This window comes from Brassica napus, chromosome C3, assembly GCF_020379485.1.
Source record: "Brassica napus cultivar Da-Ae chromosome C3, Da-Ae, whole genome shotgun sequence".
Lineage (NCBI taxonomy): Eukaryota > Viridiplantae > Streptophyta > Magnoliopsida > Brassicales > Brassicaceae > Brassica > Brassica napus.
In genome coordinates, this window is record NC_063446.1 from 60023092 (window position 1) to 60044068 (window position 20977).

At 35.1% G+C, this 20977-nt stretch overlaps 6 protein-coding genes across 6 annotated transcripts; 2 read left to right on the forward strand and 4 right to left on the reverse strand.

The window, feature by feature from the left end:
* The first annotated feature begins 685 nt into the window (after positions 1-685).
* LOC106388891 (protein CURVATURE THYLAKOID 1D, chloroplastic-like) lies at positions 686-2033 on the forward strand. The gene is made up of 5 exons (XM_013829067.3): positions 686-926; positions 1070-1290; positions 1439-1543; positions 1621-1692; positions 1784-2033. The coding sequence occupies exons 1-5, from the start codon at positions 785-787 to the stop codon at positions 1853-1855; spliced, it is 612 nt and encodes a 203-aa protein (XP_013684521.1). The 5' UTR covers positions 686-784; the 3' UTR covers positions 1856-2033.
* Positions 1782-2966, reverse strand: LOC106384189 (transcription factor bHLH131-like). The gene is made up of 2 exons (XM_048751521.1): positions 2712-2966; positions 1782-2638 (listed from the first exon to the last, which is right to left on the reverse strand). The coding sequence occupies exons 1-2, from the start codon at positions 2961-2963 to the stop codon at positions 2243-2245; spliced, it is 648 nt and encodes a 215-aa protein (XP_048607478.1). The 5' UTR covers positions 2964-2966; the 3' UTR covers positions 1782-2242.
* A 409-nt stretch (positions 2967-3375) lies between these two features.
* Positions 3376-5872, reverse strand: LOC106384190 (uncharacterized protein At4g38065-like). Its single transcript, XM_048751520.1, has one exon. The coding sequence runs from the start codon at positions 4036-4038 to the stop codon at positions 3376-3378; it is 663 nt and encodes a 220-aa protein (XP_048607477.1). The 5' UTR covers positions 4039-5872.
* Positions 5873-7336: 1464 nt separating this feature from the next.
* LOC125583927 (uncharacterized protein At4g38062-like) lies at positions 7337-11324 on the reverse strand. The gene is made up of 2 exons (XM_048751519.1): positions 10726-11324; positions 7337-10586 (listed from the first exon to the last, which is right to left on the reverse strand). Exon 2 carries the CDS (start codon positions 10551-10553, stop codon positions 7509-7511), a length of 3045 nt encoding a protein of 1014 aa, XP_048607476.1. The 5' UTR covers positions 10554-10586; positions 10726-11324; the 3' UTR covers positions 7337-7508.
* Positions 11325-13939: 2615 nt separating this feature from the next.
* Positions 13940-15641, forward strand: LOC106361382. Its single transcript, XM_048752970.1, has 2 exons — positions 13940-14688; positions 14930-15641. The coding sequence occupies exons 1-2, from the start codon at positions 14316-14318 to the stop codon at positions 14977-14979; spliced, it is 423 nt and encodes a 140-aa protein (XP_048608927.1). The 5' UTR covers positions 13940-14315; the 3' UTR covers positions 14980-15641.
* Positions 15642-15696: 55 nt separating this feature from the next.
* Positions 15697-17780, reverse strand: LOC106388892 (probable glycosyltransferase At5g03795). Its single transcript, XM_013829068.3, has 5 exons — positions 17251-17780; positions 16883-17169; positions 16272-16504; positions 16034-16191; positions 15697-15951 (listed from the first exon to the last, which is right to left on the reverse strand). The coding sequence occupies exons 1-5, from the start codon at positions 17701-17703 to the stop codon at positions 15850-15852; spliced, it is 1233 nt and encodes a 410-aa protein (XP_013684522.1). The 5' UTR covers positions 17704-17780; the 3' UTR covers positions 15697-15849.
* Positions 17781-20977: the final 3197 nt, after the last annotated feature.

Below are 20977 nucleotides of genomic sequence, written 5' to 3' on the forward strand. Positions count from 1 at the left end.
ACTCGAAACCGAAATCAGATCAAGACCTTCAAATATCCGAACGACTTCTATATTTCTATATCTGAAATAACTGAACCGGATCCGAACCGAGAACCGAACGGGTATCCGAATATATAATATTAATTATAATACATATAACATATCTAAATATATATTTATAATTTAAAAATCTATTAAAAGTACCAAAAAATATTTTAAAATAACTAAATTATTATAAAATATCCGAAACTATCGAGATAGTATTATCTGAAACTATCCAGATAAATCTGATCCACATTTTTATCTAAATCATCCTAATTATTTTGATATTTTACCCTAAATAACCAATATTTTACCCGAATTATCCAAACTACCCGAACCGGAACGAGAACCAAATTTTTTTGGGGGTATTTTCCGGTTCCTTGTTTTACTATTCGAATCGAACCCGAAACTATCCGAACCGAATAGAACCGAAAATATGTCAAGTAGTAAATAGATCTTTTAACCCCCTACCTGAACTACCCGATATCTTTATCTGACATACTCAAACCGAACCAAAACCCGAAATACCGGCCTAGACACAGCTATTTGACGACAATGATTTTTAAAATTTTCAAGAAAAAATATAGTCTGCGTCAATAAAATAACAAATTTTAAAAAGGGGCCGGCCCATTACAATTATAATTGGGCTTGAGTTTAAAGACCCAAATATTATTAACGCGTAAAAAACCCTAGAGGAAAGGTTACCTTCTTCTCACCGATTTCTGAAACCGGAAGACACTTTGGTTCCTTCGACAGTACGAAAATGGAGCTCTCCACAGTCACCACCATCACTCACCTCCCTCTGACCACCAGCCGCCACGTATATCTGACGGGAAACACTGCCCCTGTTAGTCGAATCTCACTCCCCCTCCAGGGAAACGTTCCATCTCTCTGTCTTCAATCCCGTACGTGATTCACTCGTTGTTATCGCCTTCGATATTTTTTAATTGATTGGCTTTGATTAGTGTTTTCTTGCCAATTGCCATCAAGACAGAAACTTTGATGTCTGTCTTTTTTTTGTGTGTGTTTTTTTGTTCCAATGGAAAAGACACGTTGCGATGCACGAGGAAGTTTCCGGGAGAAACAGTGTCTGAAGACACATCAACTGGAGTTAATGAGTTTGGTCTTGTGAAGCCTGAAGTAGTTGCAGACAAAGAGGATAACTTTACTAGTGATGTGGTTGCAGACAAAGAGAAAAACTTCACTAGTGAAGCTCAAGCTGAAGACGAGCAAACTCAAGCCTCCTTAGAGTTCTTGAACGATATCAAGGTATTTTCATTACCTATTAGCAGCTTTTACATCTGCTTAGAGTTTTGATTGTATGAAATGCCTCTTGTTCATAGACTTCATAGTATGTATGTTGACTATGATTACGAAAATGTAAGAATCAGTTGATGTTTTGGGGTTTGTAATGCAGCTGGACTCAGACAACACGTATTCAATCGTTCTCTATGGGTTTGGTTCTGTACTTGCTATCTACTTGACTTCTGCTATCGTTGGTTCACTCGAATCAGTCCCTCTGGTTAGTTACCTCGAGCCATCCTTTTTATTTTTGTTTCCAAACACATGTTATACTAACATTTCATTTGGATGGTTCAGTTACCTAAGCTCATGGAAGTGGTTGGTCTCGGATACACACTCTGGTTCACGACACGTTACTTGCTTTTTAAGGTATTATCTAAACACTATTGAGTTTATATCTTAAATCACCCGTTTTCTCATTTCTTGTTTAATAAAACGACAATTTTAACTTTCTTTGCAGAGTAACAGAGAAGAACTCAAGACAAAGATTAGTGAAATCAAAAAGCAAGTTCTTGGCTCTGATAGTGATTGAGTAGTTCGTTTTTTTTTTGTTTGCTTGCTTGCTTGTGTAGAATGAAAAAGGAAAAAAAAAACATGTTTCCCTTCCCACTGAACTGCTTTTAGGAAAACAATGGTTCGTCCTTGTCTTTTTTTTTGCTTCACAGTGTTGAAGAACATCTTTTGATACATATAGAAGAGTTTTTAGAAAATGAATGTGGTGGAGTTAGGAAAGGAAGATTACTTTTTTAACCTCTTTTTAATAATGTAGCAATCACTCACAAAGAAAGAGCTGCAACAATATAATAGACTGTGTTAAGTATGTATCCACCCAAATTCAATAACACACGGGCTTTTATATACCTTTACATCTAATTTATCTACCTTCTCTAATGGCACTAGTAGAAACAGAGATATGTACTCATTGCTGCTGAGGCAACATTAACGATACTCCATTGTTGTTGTTTGTCGCCTCTGGTTTACGATTCACCACAGGTTTCAATGCCTTCTTGAGCTTAACCAAACCTTCATTCCCATTCACACCTTGAACAAACAAGACACACTTGGTTCTTCCGCCTACTGTCATCATCTCAGCTCTCACCGCCTTTGCATCCGCTGCTTTCATCGACTCTGCCACCTCAGACATCAGCCCTTCTCTGTCGCTACAGCTGAACACGACTCTCGCAAAGTCTCTGTTCTTACATTGACCCAATCTCAAACTGTCTTCTAAAGATGGCGTGGTTGGTATCTCATTAACCAGCTTCTTTAGTTCCTTGAAGTACCTGACAGTCTCTCCTAGCACAGATGCTTTATCCTGCTGTTAAGTTTACAAAAGTGTTAACTATCTTGATATGTATTTGGTGTAATAGAATTGCATACACTAAACTTACTTTGATTAAGTTTGGAAGAATTGTGCGAAGAGCTTCAAATTGGTAGTTAATCCGAAGCCTTCTTCTTCTCTCTGCGTCGCTATGTTTCTTTGCAGCCACCTCCTTGGACTCGGTTTTCGATTTTGGCTTTGCATTGGCTGAGTACCCTCTTGAGGAGAATAGGTTGCTGCTTGAGGTTCCACTTGAGAAGAAGTTTCTTCCCATTGTTGTTGAATACGTTGTTGCATTGTAACGCTGAGAAAGTGGACGCATCCCTTGCTCTAACTGCGTTTAAAAAAGTTATTCAGAGAGGAAGGAACTTTGATTGCTTGTAGAGAAAGTAAAAGGGAGAGACTTACATGTTGAAGTAAAACCATGGCGACACCAAGAGAAAGGAGAGATCGATAAAAAACAAATGGAGGGGAATGTTTTGTTGTTGTGTATAAATATAAAGACCAAAAGCCTTGTAATAATAACAAAGATATCAATGAGAAGATCTTCAAAAGTGTAATAAATAGGTGATTAATGGATACCAAGCACGGAAATATTTTGTAATAATTAACTTAGGATTAAAAAACAGGAAGGAGATAATACAATAAAGATTGAGATTCTCAAGAAAAATGAAAAGTACAATCTTTGTTTTATTACTGGAAAAAACTAGGTTTAAAATCATAAATAAAAAAAACTAGGTCTTCCTCACGTTGCTTGTTGAAGAATCCTTTCTTTTCTTCTTCTTCAATGGTATAAACTTCACTCTCTTTCCATTAATTTTGAACACTTTCGCTGTTCGAGCCATTGTTATCATGTCTTGATCTCCATCATCGTCATCATCAGAAATAACCACCACTTTATTGTCATTTCCACGACCAATATCCTGATTAGGGTTCTGTTCCTTGGGGACAAAGGAACTGCCTTCAGGAAACCCTAGTTGAACCATCCCGACCATCGGGGAGGAGATGTCGAGATCGTATCTGGCCTTCATGACGGGCTTAGAAAGCATCGACCAGGCTTGGTAGGCATATTGAGCAGCTTCCTGGCTAGAGGGTAGACCATTACACCTCCAATCTAGGAGCTTCATCAACCTCCTGAAATCATCCAACACCACCGGTCCGAATCGGGTCGCCCGAAGCATTCCATAGTAATCCATAAACCCGTTGGGAAGCCGGTTCTCTGCGGCGATGATCACGTCGCAGATTGCTTCAACTTGGTCGAGTTTTTGCCAATCTTTGCCTAACTGTTTATTCATCTTAACGAGATGCCTAGCGCTAGTAAAGTCACGCATGCCTAGAAGTTTGTGGCATTGTGAACCGACGGTAACTTCTCCCACAGTAGACATATGAGAAGCCATCAGAGATATACAAAGAAGAGAGAAGTGTTTTGGTTCCTAGTTGAGATTATAAATGATGTATACTTGTTATGCAAATGACACTATGGTTTTATATTGATCTGGTTGTGTTTAAAGGCTGTGCAGATATTTAATGCATGAAATGTAGTCTTACTACTATTTACTATTTTGTATTAATATTTTGAATAATAGTTATTTTCCTGCGAGTAACTGAGATATACTTGTAACGAAACTAATATTAAACGATGTGATTTTACATATTAAGAATTACGAATTTCGGTCCAAAATCTAATTTAATGAATAAATTTTAATATATATTTGGGTAGTCAACTATATCTTAATATGTAAGAATCATAGAATTTTATCCTAAGATTGTTTCCTAAGTTTTATATATTGTTTGGGTGTATATTTCATTAAGTTTGTTACTAAAAGATGAAGCATAAAATTTGAATAACAAATCTATCTTATTAAAACTGAAATACAAAAATAATATAACTCTTTTTCTAAATTAAAAATTACAGATTCTGCCATTAAGATTTTAACTATTCCTAAATTTTAGCATTAATTATTTTTCCATCATTTAAAACAAGTATATAATATACCTTAATCATTTGATTCATTTCTAACTAATTACTGATAGAATATATTGTTTCAAGTATATTTAGAAATAAAACTAAATCAAATAAAATTTATAAATAATTAATTATGTATTACTAATAATTTAAAATTTAATTATACATGTACTTAAATTTATTAATATATGAAATACTGAGACAAATAATATTCAGATTTCTATTTTACAATAAATTCTCCACTCTAGAACTTGAGCTCAAAACTAATAAAATAAATATATTATACAAATGCGATACAAATTATAATTTGAAACAATAGGTTAAATTATTGCATTCACACTATATAATTATTTTTGGAAATAAATAATATACAATTAGCTATACTATAAATGTTAAAATATATATCATTAATCATTAGAAGCAAATATTTACTCATAAAAAGTAAAAATAAATACCCACACGGTGTGCAGATCAATTTCTAGTTTTTGTTTAGTGGATTACTTATTTTAACCGCCAAACTAATGACCACATAATCTTATTCAAACAAAAGTATTACAATTAAGGAAATTTATTTAATTTTGAACCGATTTAAGATGAACCGCAAACGGTAAGCATTATTATCTATTTCGTAGTTGTCTGTATATCTAAATAGTTAACAATAAATTTAGGGAAAAACGTCATTTAAATCCCGAACTAACAAAAATAAGTTAAAAAAATCCTCAACTTTTGGGTAAGCCAAAAAATTCTCAATCTTTCAAAAAATTTCCTAAATAATCCTAAACTTATGTTGACTAGGCCTTTTTAAACACTCAGAAGTCAACCGTTAATTTTGCTTTAACTTCTGTTAAATAGTGAAATGATGCGTTTGATTAAAAACATAAACTCATGTTTCTCTTCTTCTTAATCGACTCTACAAATCCCTAATTCCCAGAAATTGTGTTGCTTTGATGTTTAAGAACATGTGTTGTTCATGATGATTAAGAAGATGTGTTGTTATGGTGTTAAACAAAATAATAAAAGAGATGGCTGGAACAGTTTGAGTCAAAAGAGGAGATGGCAAAGAAACGTAACAAAGAAGACGTGTAACAAGAAAGACGTGTAACAAGAAAGACGTGATCCATGATATGCTGTTAACAAAATGAGATGACAAAGGAGATGAGAGTTTTGAATCATTAAATAACACAAGAGATGGTTTCAGCCATAACATAACAAAAGAGATGGTTTTAGTCATCACATAACAAAAAAGATGGCCTGAACCGTTACATAATAAAAGAAAAAAGAAGTTATTAAGCTTGAGATTGTTCATAATCCCATATACGTGAGAAATGCACTTCATGGCTTATTTTTCTCTGTCAAAATAGCTTTTGCACATTGACAATCAAATTGTACTCTCTCTTGACCTCTTCAGCCATCTCTTTTTTCGTAAACTTCCTTTTGATCCTTAACCTCTCCGCAAACAGTCAAGCAATTGACGATACCTTTAGCATCTTTGAATAGCCTGATGTACAGTTATGCTCATTGATATACACTTGCACTTGCATCTTGTACCTCTTTGGTTCGTAAGAACAGTAAATCCTCCAAAGGCAACTCGACTCAACATCAGAGCATCTCGCACCCATCTTCCTTGATGTAGACTTGTAGATTTAAATGTCGTAATGAGTCTTCAGAGAGTACCTTAACAATGCCAACTTGAAATCTGCTGTACAAGCAAATGTCTTCCCCAATTCCAAAAGTTCTTCATTGTCAACACTATTGGAAAACAACTCTCTTCGTTCTACCTCCTCTTCGTCTTCGTCTTCGTGAGAAGAAAATGGATCTGGTATCTTCTCATCATCCCAAATATCATCACCACTCTCTCCATCACTTGCATTCTCTTCTTCTCTCGTGACATCTCCAAAATGTTGTGATAAATAATCACAGTTCTATTCTTCCACACCTACTCCATTTTCTCCATTCTCTTCTACTTGATTTTCTTCAACATCATCCTCTTCATTATCACCACCATCTCATTCTCCCTCATCTAGGTCGACATCATCATCCTGACGGCCTTTCTCAGTGTCGGGTCGAGGTTCGTTTCGTCTCTCACTGCGGCGATTTGCTCAAGCTCACAACCTTTTCTTGCATTGTGCCCCTCTTCGGTTGTTTCACTCGATGTAGCCTTCTTCTTACGACGTCTATGATCAAGATTCTTCGGCCTCTCCATCTGTGTTTTTCAAATAGTCAAGAATTAAGCTTGCTTCCTGTGTAGTAAACTATGGATTTAGGTGAATGATTTTGAGAATTAGGGATTGTTATCGATGGAGAAGAAGAGAAGACCACGAGTTTCTTTTTTTCTTCTTAATGATAAAGTAAAACACATCGTATATTAATTAACGGAAGTTTATAAAAAGTTAACAGTTGACTTTAAAATGTTTAAAATGACCGAGTCAATATAACTTCATGATTATTTTAGGAATTTTTTTAAAGTTTGGGAATATTTTGGTTTACTTAAAAGTTGAGGCTTTTTTTAACTTATTTTGTAAAGTTTGGGATTTTATTGACGTTTTCCCAATAAATTTATCAATTCAACTTTTGGATTTAAGAACTTTCTCAAAAGTTGCATAAATGGGTAAGTATCACCCCTCTAAACACAGCCAAATTACAACTAGCCCTGTTTGTAAGAGACTAATAGTCCACATTACTATACAACATTTAAATAAAATCGTTTGAATTTGCTAAAGAAAACCAAATGATTAATAAACATACCATTGTACGTTTGTTTTTTTTATACAATGAGAAATGCCTCTGTTAAAGAAAGAGGGTTTCATCAGAGAATCATCAAACAACATAACAAACAAGTTTTACCGAGGATAAAACAACTAAAAACATTGTGTCTTTGTGGAATGGAATCAAACTATAAGTCTAATGGTTAAGTTGTCTAAATGGTGACCTATCTTCAACCGCAACATCTTCATGCTTCATTACCAATCTTGGAGAACCAATACTGTTGTTCTCTTTACCAAATCCATCACAACGTTGGGCTGTTTTGTCCAAAGCTTTCATCAGCTTCGTGTCTTCATCACACTGCTTCGACATTCCATTCTCCAGTTCGCTGATAAAACAGAGAAGTTCTTGTCTCTCTGATGACAAACTTGCCACTTGTTTATCTAACTCTGTCTTGTCCGCTTCTAAAGTTCTTAGCCTTTCCTGCAACTGTGTGGTTACTTCTTTCAATTCTCCCTGCTTAGACTCCACTTCTGCTCTGAAACAAGAAACATACTCATCGGATCTTTCTAGCTTCTGGCTAATACTAGAGATGTCCTCATCTAGCTCTATTATCATCAGCTTCTTCGCCTCGGTTTCTACCTCGGTAAGAATCTTATCAGCAGCTAGTTTCTCCCATGCTTTGTAAACCATAGTAGCCTCGTTTTGCTTCTGTTCCAGAAGCAAAGACACAGACTTTAATGAAGTTTCCAATTCATCTCTCTCGTTCTGCAACACCCTCTCTACAGTTATATGCGCAAAAACAGCACCCTCAAGCTCCCTTGTAAGTGATTCTTGTTGGGACAGCTCTACCTCTCTCTGGACTTCTTCCAAGTTCTTGTCCTTCTCCCTCATAATCTTTATTAGGATTTCTTTCTCTGAATCAGACATAGCAGCTGCCTTTAGTTTATTCACCAGCTCATTTCTTTCTTGCATCATGGCATCTCCAAGTGTAACCTGTTCAAGAAGAGAAGCTTCCACTCTTTTGCGCAGGTTCTGGTCTTGCTCGAGCTCCACTTTCAACCTCTTAGCAATGGATTTCCAGACCCATAACTGGAACTCAAGCTGGTACGCTTCAGAGGTTTTATCAGACAGTTCACAGTTCGCTGCTTCTAAGGCCTCAGAAACTTCAGCAAGTTTCCTTTTCGAGTGCCTTTCCACCTCTACAACTTTCTCTTGTAACAGAATTTGACTTTTAGTCGCCTTCTCAAGCCTCTCCTTGTAACTTTCAAGCTCCCTTTGTCTCTGCTCTTCGTTTTGATCAATGGACTCAATTTTTCTTATCAATGAGACATTCTTCTCAACCTCTTCTGCCAACTTCGCATATGCAGTGTCAACCTTGCTGCAGAGCTCTCTAATATTCTCCTTGGAATCCCTTTCAAGCTCCTCTAAAACCACTCGACGCTTTTCTGATTCCTCCAGCATCTCCTTATGCTTCTGAAGTTCCTTTTCCATCACTAGATTCTTCTCTTTGATAACACCAAAGGACTCAATCTGCCTTGTTAAACCCACCACTTTCTCACGTTCTGCAACGAGGTCCGAGTTTGTGTTGTCAAGTGCGTCGCAGACTTGTAGAAGCTTCTCTTCGAAGTCAATCTCAGCCTCTTTCAGTTTTTCTTTCATCTGAGCCTGGAATTTAGATGACTCCTCAACTGTTTGTTTGTACCTCTCCACCTCCTTCTGCATATGAAGATTCTCTTCTTCAAAATGATCCAGCGTTTCAACTCTTTTCAGCAAGCACGCCACCCTTTCGCGTTCTGCTTCAGTCTCTTCGTGCGCCCTGGCCAGCGCAACACTCTTTTGCTCTAGCTCCTCAATCAGTATAGAACACCTTTTTTCTTTACTTCTCTCGTCTTTGGTTTGTTCATCTGTGACATTCACAAGCCTTGACTGAGCCTCAGACACTGTTCTACTCAACACTAAGAACATAACTGAGATCTCTTCATACTGCAGCCTCATTTTATCTGCCGAGGAATGAAAGTTTTCAAGCTCCAACTCAAGCTCATTCACTGCCGCTTCCTTACTTCCCAGCTGGGACTTATAATCATTCATCTCTTCAGCCACCTTCTCCAGCTGAGACCTCCACTCAGACTCTTTACTCCTTAGATTAGCTGAGCAGTTCTTGTGCGTGTTCTCCAAGTTCCGAAACTTGCTTTTCAGCTTTGATAGCGCAGAGCTTCCCGATCCCTGAATCGTAGCTTCTTGCAGTTCTCTCAACGAAGCCAGCAGCTCGCGGTTCTCCAGCTCAAGCTTCCCGTTCTCGTACTTCATCTCCTTGAAATACGCCTCTTTGGTGCTCAAGGAGTGTCTCAGCTCCGCGACTTCCTCATCTCTTTTACCAACCAACTCATCGAGCTGCGTCCTCGCGTCTCGGCACCCCGCAAAGGCGTCTTCGTATCTAGACTTTAACTCAGAAACCTGGACCTCGAGATGCTTTCTTCTCGTCTCTTCTTGCGTCAGCACGCTGTTGCACATCTGCAGCTTCTTCTCGAGATCTTCCGAGATTCTAATTTGCGAATCCAGCTTGGTCTGAAGAGAGTAGATTTCGTCTAGAATCGTCGATCTTTCTTCCTCCCACTCTTTCTTGCGAGATTTGAACGTGTTGTTGAGCTTCTCGTAAGCTTCCTCGAGATGCTTGAACTGCTCCTTCTTCCATTTCAGCTTCTCTTCCACCTGAGTCTTCTCCTCCTCCAATTTAACCGCCACGTCATCTCTCCCTCTCGCTTCTTTCAAAGCTCTGACGGTTTTCTCGGCTTCAATCTTCTTCTTCTCCGCCACCGCTAAAGTCCCCTTGAGTCCCTCAATCTCAGCTCTATAGACATTGCTCTTCTGCTCCAAGTCAATGTTCTTCTCACCTGCTTCATCCAACGCCAACACCAACTTCCTCCTCTCATCTTCAAATCCGCGGTGCTTCTCTTCCCCATCAGCTCTAAGCTTATCGTTAGCTTCATTCAAACGCTTGAGGACCGAATCCTTCTCCCTCAAACAACGTTGCAGATCGTCGTTCGTTCCCTTCAGCTCAGAGATTTCTCTGGCTTTCTCCTCTGATTCAAAACCTTGCTTCTCGATCACAGATCTCGCCTCTTGAATCTCTATCAACTGCTTGTTCTGAGCCTTCTTCAGGTTCTCAAGAAGCTCCGTTTTGGCTCTGAGCTTCTCATTCGCGGCTTTGACTTCATCTAGCTCTTCGTACACCTTCTCCATCGTTTAAGCTAATAACACTTTCACTGTAACCACCTACAAAAGCAAACAAACAACAAATTGAGCAAATCGAGATCTAAACCCTAACCAATCTACGCATATTTCAAAAAAAAAAACACAGTGATTCAATCTGAGATTCTTCAATCATGAGCCAATCAATCACACTACACAGTACCTGATTCGATATACAGAATCTTCAAACAATCGATTGACTCAGATTTTTCGGAGATCTTAGAGAGAGAGAGGGACAGAGAGAGGAGAAGAGAGAGGAAACAGAGTTAGGGATTGAGAAAGGAGCCGTTGGAGGAGAAAGGAGAACTAGTTTTAAATTTCAAATGTTCACAAACGGAGATCTAGTTAATTCCGTTAACTGACTTCCCCTCAATAAGCCCAACTTTATTATGTTGGGCCTTTACGAATCTCGGCCCATCGTTTTTTCTATGGTTAGAAAAATTATTGTGCAAGGTGATGTTAACTGCAACGTCCAAGTTATCGTTGACAAACTTGTCAAGGATTACGTTTACGTGCACATGTATTTTATTCTTAGATACATACGTCAACGCTACTTATGTATAGGAGACAAAAACAAAATTCTATTTGTTTTATTTACTCTTTTTTATATATTTTGATTGTGTAACGTTTTATACAGAATCAAAATCACGTAAGAGAAAAAGACAAAAATAGCACTAAATCAAGTTTTTGTTCCCAAACTAGCACTCAAGGTCAAAAGTCACAAAAATAACCCTTAATGTTTTATCAAAAGTCACAAACTTAGGGTTTAAAGTTAAAGGGTGGGGTTTAGGATTTAGGGTTTAGGGTTTAGAGTTTAGGGTTTAGGGTTTAGGGTTTAGAATTTAGGGTTTAGGGTTTAGAGTTTAGGGTTTAGAGTTTAGGGTTTAGGGTTTAGAGTTTAGGGTTTATGGTTTATAGTTGAGAAATGAGGTTTTGGGGATAAGATTTCAAATTTTGAAAAATAAAAAAATTAAAATTTTCAAATGATAAACTTAGAAAGGTGTTATTTTGGTCATTTTAGTTTTTGAGTGCTATTTTTGTGATATAAACTTAGAAATGTGATATTTAGGAGATTTGCCCATCATGTACCGATAACGAATATAAATATAGTAGGATTTCTACTATATGACTCGCTTATGTGTTAATATGGATAACGAATACGCGTTAGCAAGAAACGATACATGCATGATATATACGCAACGCAACGCAAGTTGAGAGATGTGATGAAGGTTTGACTATAATATAAAGTTAGTTGGCTAATCAAATGGTTTCGTGTATGATGGTAAAATTAAACGAATTATTAATTAAATAATTTATACTTATGTTTTTTTCTCGTATACGTGTGTGTTCATTAACGGTGTCTTTCATTTCTCGACAGCACAACAACACCAACGAGAGGCAACCACAAGCTGTTGAAAAGACCAACTGCATTAAATCAAATTAATCTTATCGTAGCTTTTATCTTCTTGTTGTATCATTATTCCACTTATTATTAAACCCAACTATAATTTTTTATTTGATACTATGGTAATTGATATCTTAAGCAGGTGAGACGAAAACGATGAACTAATACTATAGGCTATAAATCACACTTATCCATAAGCACACCGATTACATATATACAAAACTTCATCATTCATAACCAGTAAGTACCAAACATATAATACAAATCTCTTCTACATGACATATTATTCAGCTGTCAAAAAAACGAAAAAGACATATTATTCAGTTTGATAATAATTCCCACAATTTTATTTTATCATCACAAACATGTAAACGCCAATTAAAATTTGGTGGTCAACGCATAACCAATTACAGAAGAGAAACCATATACAAATATTCCTAGAACATTCGGTGAAGTATATTATAGTCTTATCTCTAAAATCATAGGATTTTCCCCGTAACCACCAGAAAACTATAGGCAGATAACAAAAGGCAGATGAGATTGCCACGTGTCAATAACGTGAGCCTCATATACACGCAAGACGGGATTGGATAAAATATGACACATCATCAATTTATCTACGGTTAGGGATCCACTTGTCCATGGATCAACGGTTGATAGTAACTCTTCCCCTTTTTCTTATCTATATTATTAAAAGAGAAGTACCCATTTGAAAATATTTTTACTTCATTAATTAAACTTTCTATTTTTTATTTATTTTTTTCAGTTACATTAATAAAATATTTTTAAATAAATTTAAAGTACCACTTTTATTTCTTGTCTTTTTAGTTACATTAATGAAATATCCTTAAATGAATTTAAACTACCTATTTTATTGATTGTCTTTTTCAGTTACATTAATGAAATATCTTTAAATGAATTTGGACGTAATGTTATTTAATCAAAAAAAAAAAACTCATAAGTTATCTTTACGTGCATAATTTTAATAACGGAGATTTTTCAAAACGTGTATCATTAAAATGTTATCTAAAACTTGCAGCACTAATATATAACATGCATCAATAAAACTAGATTTTAACCCACATAATCGTACGGGTATTATTTTTCAATTGATTAAATTTAAAAATTATTATTTATTCAAAAAATATTTAAGAATTGATATGTTTTAAAAAAAATTATATGGTATTTGCTCCTATCGGTAGTATAACTTTAAACAAAATTTTAGCATAATATAATTCATTTGTCGTTTGCTAAATTTATGGCTTTTATTTATAAATTTTATTATTTAATTATAATATTTTCATTTTATATTTGGAAGATGAATGAATATTTCTTTCTAACAATATTTTTTGTATATAATTTTTTCTAAAATCAATTTCAATTGTTATTATCATTGAATATAATTATTTTTGACATAATTTTAGTTTTCGTTTACATCAAAACTAATCATATTTTAGGATAATTATAATTTAAAATGTTAATTTTCAGATTTAAAAAAAAAACGTCTAAAAATATTTTCAAAGGTTTTGTTATAATTATTTTTAAAAAATATTGAGTTGCATTTCAAATAGAAAGGTATAGATATTTAAAAATATTCTAATCAAAATATGTACAATTTAATATATTTTTTACGAAATGATTCATATAAAAAAATCACACATGAAAGAAATCATGATTTCTGTTAACTGGGCGGATCGTTGTTTACATGATATCGCACACGAAAAAAGAAATTATGTTTTTACAATTTTCTAATTAACTTTATATACTTAATTTTTATATGATATCGCACATTTGTCAAAAAAATAGATAGTTTAAAATGCAAAAAAATATTTATTTAGTGAACATAATATGATCAAATATTACAAATAGATCAGATAATAAATTAAATAATCAAAAACCGAAAATTTATATCTCCGCGGATCAGGGTCTAGTTATTAATTAAAGTAACTAATAATATTTTTGTTTGTATCAATCATATAATTGCAGCTTAATGATTGGAGGGGGCGATCGTGAAATAGCGACCGTTGGATCAAACTTAAACCAAAAGTTTCGAGAAATCGAATTATAAATTGCAGAGGAAGGAGGAGACGGCTAGCTCTTGAGTAGAAGGGACACATTTGGTCGGAGAGATATGATGGAAGAGGACGATAAATAGATAAAAGTTTTAATTTTTAAATCGATTTCGTGTGTTTGATCTCGTTTCTCAAATCTTGCTTCAATGGTCTGTGTCCTAACGGTGGCAGACACTTTGGTCTTTTAGCTTCTTGTCAGAAAAAAAAGCTAATCTCTTTCAACCCAGCTCGAAAGTTTGATCCTTTATTTCAGAATCTTGGAGTTTGATTCTTGAAATGATGATGAGAAAGATTCCTACTTGGCCTTGGAGGCTATTAGGTGGTAAAAAGGAGAAAGAGACCGAAGCTCTTAAGTTCCCTACAAAGATAAATCGAGAGAAAGGAAGGGTTATCAAGAGGAAGGAGATGGAACTTGAGAGCTTTGGTTCGTCTGGCTCAGAATCTGTGGCTCTTGCTGCTGCTGCTGGGGATGGGCCTGAGTGGTCTGTCGGATGGACTGAGCCACATGGACCTGGTTTTCATACCGGTGAAGAAGGAGATGACGGTGGCTTCTTGGTGCTGGTTCCTTGTTACAGAGCTGTCTCTGAAGGCTCTGGTAATAACCAGTTCTTGACTGCTGTCAAGAATCTCCCCAACGGTTTGCCTCCTGGTATGTCTCTTGGGGTTTTGATATAAAGGCTAATGCTCGTTGTTTAGTAATTGATTTTACTTGCTCTGAATCTTTGCTTAGTAGCATGAGATTGGTATGTATAGTTGCTCTCTTAGAGGTTTCGTTTTGTATCTATCGCCATGTGCAATGATCTACAGAGGCTTCGCTATTGATGTCTCAACATTTTTTGTCCTAATCCAAAGTGCTCAAGTTCCGTTTTGTTTTAATCAAAAATGTGCAGATGGGAGGAACTACATGGAGCAATGGCTTTCATCTCTGCAGAACCTTTGACCAGGTCTCCTTCCTTTAGTAGTTAGTTAAGTAGTTTTAGTTCTCTAATACCATTTTGGCTACTACATTAACCCTGAAAACTCAAAAAAAAAAAAAGAGAGAGAAAAAAGAAAAGGAGGAAAAAAAGAAGCTCAAGTAGTTTTATAGTTTAGATTAAGATGATGGTGTTGTTTATATTGATCCTGTAAACGGATTAAGCTCGAAAAAGGAAGAAAAAAAAAGAGTTTAAAAAGAATGTGTGGGATTGGAAAAGCTATGTAAGAAGATGCAGCTTAATGGTTCTTATGAAGATGATGCAAGTGGTTACATTGATTAATGAAAGAGGATGGAGAACAATTAACATTGATCCCGGGAAAGGAATATGGATTTATATCAAGATGATGGAATTGGTGGTATGGAAGAGGATTTGATTACTCATCCTGAGTTGGAAAATTCATGTAAAGAGACTTCAAAGTAAATACAAAAAAAAAAAGAGTGATGTATATACTATATTGGTCCTGTATCATATAACTCATGCAGATTGTATGTAATTTGCTAACTACCACTGATCTTTTTGTACATAGAAACAGTAATGCCATTGTAATTCTCTATAGACATTTTCTGTATACACTATATATATTCATTGATGTCAATAGAATAAAAAGTATGTATTTATACTGTAATTGGCAAAGTAGAAGAAACTGACTAGTCCACAGTAGGGTGGAACAGACTACACAATACACAAAAAAAATAATGAATTTTCCTGAAAGAAAGTAATCTTGTTTGGTGTCACTGTTATAAGCTATGATATTAAAAAACTTACAAGAGGTGTACATACTTGGGACCGTATCTACTGGTTGGAGAAAAAAAAAAGACTGAAAGAGTCTTTGATCAGTACTTGATGACATGGTGGCGTAACCATAGTTCATACATGATCATGTGAAACGCATCGAATTTAACTGGTGGTGTGTTCCATTGAAAATGCTTTTGCACCTGCAAAACAACATCAACAAGACCAATCATCAGCTTCTTGTTATACAAATACTGAGCAAAAGGGTTAAACAGTGGTTTGTACCTTGACTAAGTTGTTATGCAAGGAAACAAACTCAGATTGAGTTATGTTCTTGAGGATCTGATTGAGGTCATACACATCTCGCTCTCTAAGCACAACCGTAAACTTTCTCCAATCCAGAATGTCGCTGAAAGGAAGGTCGTAGTAGTCTGACAATATAACTGATCCAAAACAAACAACAATAACCATAAGATTTAGTCTCTTCTTGAATAGAGAAAAGAGTATATAAGAGAACACTTACCAGGAACACATCCGTAATGAATTGAGTCAGTAATGCGAGCACTGTTGACTTGAGAACCACCAGGGCATATGCAGAACTTAGTCCTGTAGAATCTCTTCTGATACACTAAATGCCCTGTAGCCCTGTTTATTCTGTTGTTCGAAATATCGAGCTCAGTGTCGTTCTCCCACACACGGGCAAGTATTACACGTATCTTTGAGTTTCTATGACCAGCCCAAAAACCAAGCGTCGTCCTGTTAAGTAACACCACCATTTAACAGGAGTATTAGTGTTCTAAAAATCGGTTTAGACGGCAAATCGAACCCAAACAAAATGACTGTTTTTAAAAAAAATCGGTCTAGGCATTCAAAAAATCGGTTTAGGCGCCCGTCTAATCAATAATCTCCAGAGCTAGTTACCGCATAGCGATTTCTTGGACATCGAGTAACAACATCAACAATGCAACTACTAAATCAAGTCACTGGACAATCTATATTCTGGAGGAGTTTAGCAACAAAGCTATAAACTTGAACATCAACACAAGGGATAGAGGAGACTAGTGCTTAGACAATGGATGCATCAATCAAACACAGCCACTAAACAAGAGGTAAGGAAGGAGCTAGTGTTTTTACCGGTTCTCAACATCATTTCCACCAGCAGGGAGAGCAAACGGCTGAAGCACTTGAGGCAAAGCAACATCTTTATGAGGAATGAAACCAACATTATAACTCGGAGAGCACACAACCCTGATCGTATTCTTAATCATAACCGGAGACCCTTCAAACGCCCTAACACCAACGTCATGACACGTCACAAAAAAGTGATCCGCTCCCAAAGTTCTGTTCCAGTAAGGATACTTAGCTATCAACCCATCGACGTAATCTCGAACAATCACAGTCATTTCCTCATACGATGTTCCCTGGACAAAAATAAAAGCATCAAACTTTCAATGAAGATAGTTAAAAAAGAACCAAACTTTAAAGTCGTAAAGGTTCATTACATTGCCACGCATCTTGTGAGGGGAAACAGGGACGAAGAAGAGATCGGCTTCCTCTGGATCCAACGTGCGGAAGTGAGACTCTCTGATGTTTTTGAAGAAGTAGCCTTCGCTGGCGTATTTGCCGGTGACTTTCCTCGGCGTTTGGAAGAACGTGTTCGGATCTCCGTCGGGGTAGATGTAGATTTTGAACTTCCTCTCCATCTCCGCGTAATTGAGCCGGAAGGAGTCTGGAGAGTGGTAGACGTCGGAGTAATCTTCGTCCTTGGTCTGAGGAACGTGAATCGTGGACTCTAACACGATGGGAGACGGCGGGGGAGTGCGGAGGGAATTGAGAGAGAGGTAGAAGAGGGAGAGGAAGGTGAGGACGGCGACGGTGAGGAGTGAGCCTTTGAGTGAGCATAGCGGCGAGGAGGCGGCGGAGAATGAGAGCTGCGGCGGTTTGGTGATCGTCATCGGACGGATCTAAATTGGATTTTGACAAGTTCTATCTCTCTGCATTTGGTTCTTTTAGCTGTCTTTGTCTCTAAGCTCACGTGTAGAGCTGGAAATTTTAGTTTTTACCCGCGGGTCCCGCTCCGTTTGATCCGCTGCAGGGCGGGTGCGGGTCGGCCATTTCGAAAAATTCACCATGCGGGTGTGGGTGCATGTCGAGTCGATTCTACGGGGGACTGGTGCGGGTCGGTCGATTTTGAATCGCGGGTATCCGCTAACCCGCAAAAAAAATTAAAAATGTAAAAAAAATTCAAAAAATAAATATATATTTTTGTAAAAAATAAATAAAATACTATAAATTCAGAAAATAATATATAATTTAATTATTTTATTAGAAAAATAAGTATTATATAATTAAAATAATTATTTTATTAAAATTTATATTACCTGCGGGTTACCCTTAAACTTGGGCGAGGCGGATGCGGGTATGTGAATCTTTCTTTGCGGGTTATGCGGGTTGAAGTTTTGAATGAAAAAAAAATGAGTCGATCCGCGGGTTGGCGGGGCGGGCGGGGCGGGTTGACCCGCGAACCCAGCTCTACTCACATGGGCTATTATTATTGCTATTTACCTGGCCTATTTGATTTCATTTCGGGTTTAATCAGGTTTTCGAGTTTTCGGATTTACGAATTTCAGTTCAATTTGAATATTATAAAAGTTTAATTCGGATTAGGTTCGAGTATATTCGGATTTGGATTCAGATTTAGTCGGATTTGGTTTGGGTTTAGTAACATTTCCAAAATAGGTTGAACCTAATATAATTTCAGTTTTGAATCGTAATCAGATTTTTGGTTTGAAATATTATTTCGTATTTAGTTTAAACCGAAATCAAATAAAGATTCAGTGAAATAAAGACCAAAATCAAAAATTTGAAATAAGAAATGCTCTCGTCACAATTTTTTTTTTTTTTGGTTCTAGCGTAATTTTTGACCAACAGAATTAGAGAGTGAAAAAAATAAAATTAGAGAACAAAACTTAAAATATGTATAAACACATCATACTCGAAAAATCCAAAGCGAAAACAAATCAAACCTGATAAACTTGACTATATAGAAGAACGAGAAGCACCGAATACCAAAATATATTAAACTAAGTATTTGAATTAGTTATTTATGTAATAGGTACTTATTTTATATATTCAGTGACATCTCCTATGTATTAATTCTGGAGCATTATAACATCTTTTTGTAACTAGGTGTCATCACGATAATGATTCTTAGAATTGTTAGAGAAATAAGTTGGTCCATATAAACATATAATATGATTTTTATTAAACTAACTATCAAATTAATTAGTAGTGTAAAAAATAATATTTTTTCTTTCCTTAAATAAAAGCTACGAAATTACTTAATATGGTTAACATATATATGACAATTAATGATTATGAATAAAACATATTTGATAACAATTTTTCTAACCTCTCATTTTTTTTTGTTTAATTATATACTATTAAAAGAAATTAAACAATCACATTAAGCATATAATAAAAAAATTAGATTTTTTATTATATGTTATATTTTGAATTTTTAAAAACGACTATAAATATTAAAAAAGTAAAAGTCTCACATTGAAAATTTTGTGATAAATGGTTTAACTTTTTTTTTGTTCAAGCAAGATACAAATAATCATATATCGTACAGGTGGACAATCGGATACATGTTCGGATTCGTATCGGGTATTTCAGTATAAAGTTATAGAACCCATTTGAGTATTTCTACATTACGAGTCGGGTTCGGGTATTTTATGTTCATGTTTGGATATTTTGGGTTGGGTTGGGTTCGAATATTTAAATTTTCAAAAAAATAAAATAAATTATTCATTGTTTAAGTTTTTGTATTTAAAATATATTTTAAATTAACTGGTTTTCTAATTTTTAAAAGATTAAACTATTAATAGGTTAGAAAGACACTAATTTAGTTGTTGTTTTGAAATTTTATATGCAACTTTTGTTAATGCAAGAAACAAGAGCTTGATATGTATTTTAAATGAGTAGCAAATGATTTTGTCCATAATTATATGTATATTATCTAATTTTGAGCAATAAACATCATTAATATAAATATTTTAAATAAAATGATAGAAGTAAATTAGAAATATAGTGTTAAGTATACTTATGTTTGGTTATCTTCGGATCCATTCGGGTTCGGATATTACCCGTTCGGATTCAGATATTACCCGAACTGTTGAAATAAGTAATTTGTTTTGTTGTTCTTGATCTAGATGATTTTTAGACCAAGTTGGTGAATATATACTTGACAGACATTTATATTTCGAGTCTGCACTTATATTCTATAACAGCCTGATATATTAGATTTGAACACTAACCTGTTAATATAGTTTTCCGGTAAATTTTTTTTTTCAAAATTTTGATTCTTAGATATGTATCTGGAGTGAAACTAATTTTTACAGATGTCTATATCTTAAACACTTATGTAATTCACCGAATTCATAGTAAAGTTAAAAAAAGAAATTCAACTCATATCAATGAAAGAAAGACGAGAACGAAAGCACAATTTTATAGAAGTAGAAAATGAAATCACTTATGGAAAGTCAATAGTAAACAAATCGAGAGCAGAAAACCTAACCCCCTTTCGTCATTATACAATCGATGTTTATTTGGTTTTGGTGATTTGTGTCAGCCGCAAAACTTAATTTCTTTTTGTGCAGATGAAGTCTTAGAAATAATTAAAATGAGATGTAATATATTAACTATTCAACAAAAATGATATATTTAAGAGACCAATATTTGTATTCGTCATTGTATAATCGATAAAAATTATAGTGTTGCAAAATGTTAAAATTATTTAATAAATAAACATAATTATAAAAACTCTCTCCGCGCATGGGCTCGTGTTATAATCTGAATACTTATTTGGGATTAAGTTCGGGTTTGGTATGAATGTTCTTTTGAAATTTTGAACTTTTTGATTTTTTCGGATATTCATTCGAATTCTGGTAGGTAAAATCCATAATCCAAATACCATAGAACAAATTGTATTTGGTATTTATGTCGGATTTAGTTTGGTTCAAATTCATTTTACCGAGTCAAATTCGATTTGATTTTTCGGATTCGTTCTTTTTACCCACCCTTACTCAAATCTATTTTTATTATTGTACTTTTCATTATCATTATTTCATTTATACAAAATTAAATTTGTTTTTCATTGTAAACAAAAAAAATTTGTTTGCATGTCGGTTCTAACTATATTTTTTGTTTCATTGTCGCAACTTTTTG

Excerpts from the sequence above, each read along its gene's own strand:
- LOC106388891 (XM_013829067.3), top strand. The coding sequence starts at position 785 with ATGGAGCTCTCCACAGTCACCACCATCACTCACCTCCCTCTGACCACC. Across the intron at positions 1,291-1,438 it reads AGTTCTTGAACGATATCAAG|CTGGACTCAGACAACACGTA; the intron begins GTATTTTCATTA and ends TTTGTAATGCAG. Across the intron at positions 1,544-1,620 it reads CACTCGAATCAGTCCCTCTG|TTACCTAAGCTCATGGAAGT; the intron begins GTTAGTTACCTC and ends TGGATGGTTCAG.
- LOC106384189 (XM_048751521.1), bottom strand. The coding sequence starts at position 2,963 with ATGCGTCCACTTTCTCAGCGTTACAATGCAACAACGTATTCAACAACA. Across the intron at positions 2,639-2,711 it reads TTCTTCCAAACTTAATCAAA|CAGGATAAAGCATCTGTGCT; the intron begins GTAAGTTTAGTG and ends TAAACTTAACAG.
- LOC106384190 (XM_048751520.1), bottom strand. The coding sequence starts at position 4,038 with ATGGCTTCTCATATGTCTACTGTGGGAGAAGTTACCGTCGGTTCACAA.
- LOC125583927 (XM_048751519.1), bottom strand. The coding sequence starts at position 10,553 with ATGGAGAAGGTGTACGAAGAGCTAGATGAAGTCAAAGCCGCGAATGAG.
- LOC106361382 (XM_048752970.1), top strand. The coding sequence starts at position 14,316 with ATGATGATGAGAAAGATTCCTACTTGGCCTTGGAGGCTATTAGGTGGT. Across the intron at positions 14,689-14,929 it reads CCCCAACGGTTTGCCTCCTG|ATGGGAGGAACTACATGGAG; the intron begins GTATGTCTCTTG and ends AAAAATGTGCAG.
- LOC106388892 (XM_013829068.3), bottom strand. The coding sequence starts at position 17,703 with ATGACGATCACCAAACCGCCGCAGCTCTCATTCTCCGCCGCCTCCTCG. Across the intron at positions 17,170-17,250 it reads CTCACAAGATGCGTGGCAAT|GGAACATCGTATGAGGAAAT; the intron begins GTAATGAACCTT and ends ATTTTTGTCCAG. Across the intron at positions 16,505-16,882 it reads GGAAATGATGTTGAGAACCG|GACGACGCTTGGTTTTTGGG; the intron begins GTAAAAACACTA and ends GTTACTTAACAG.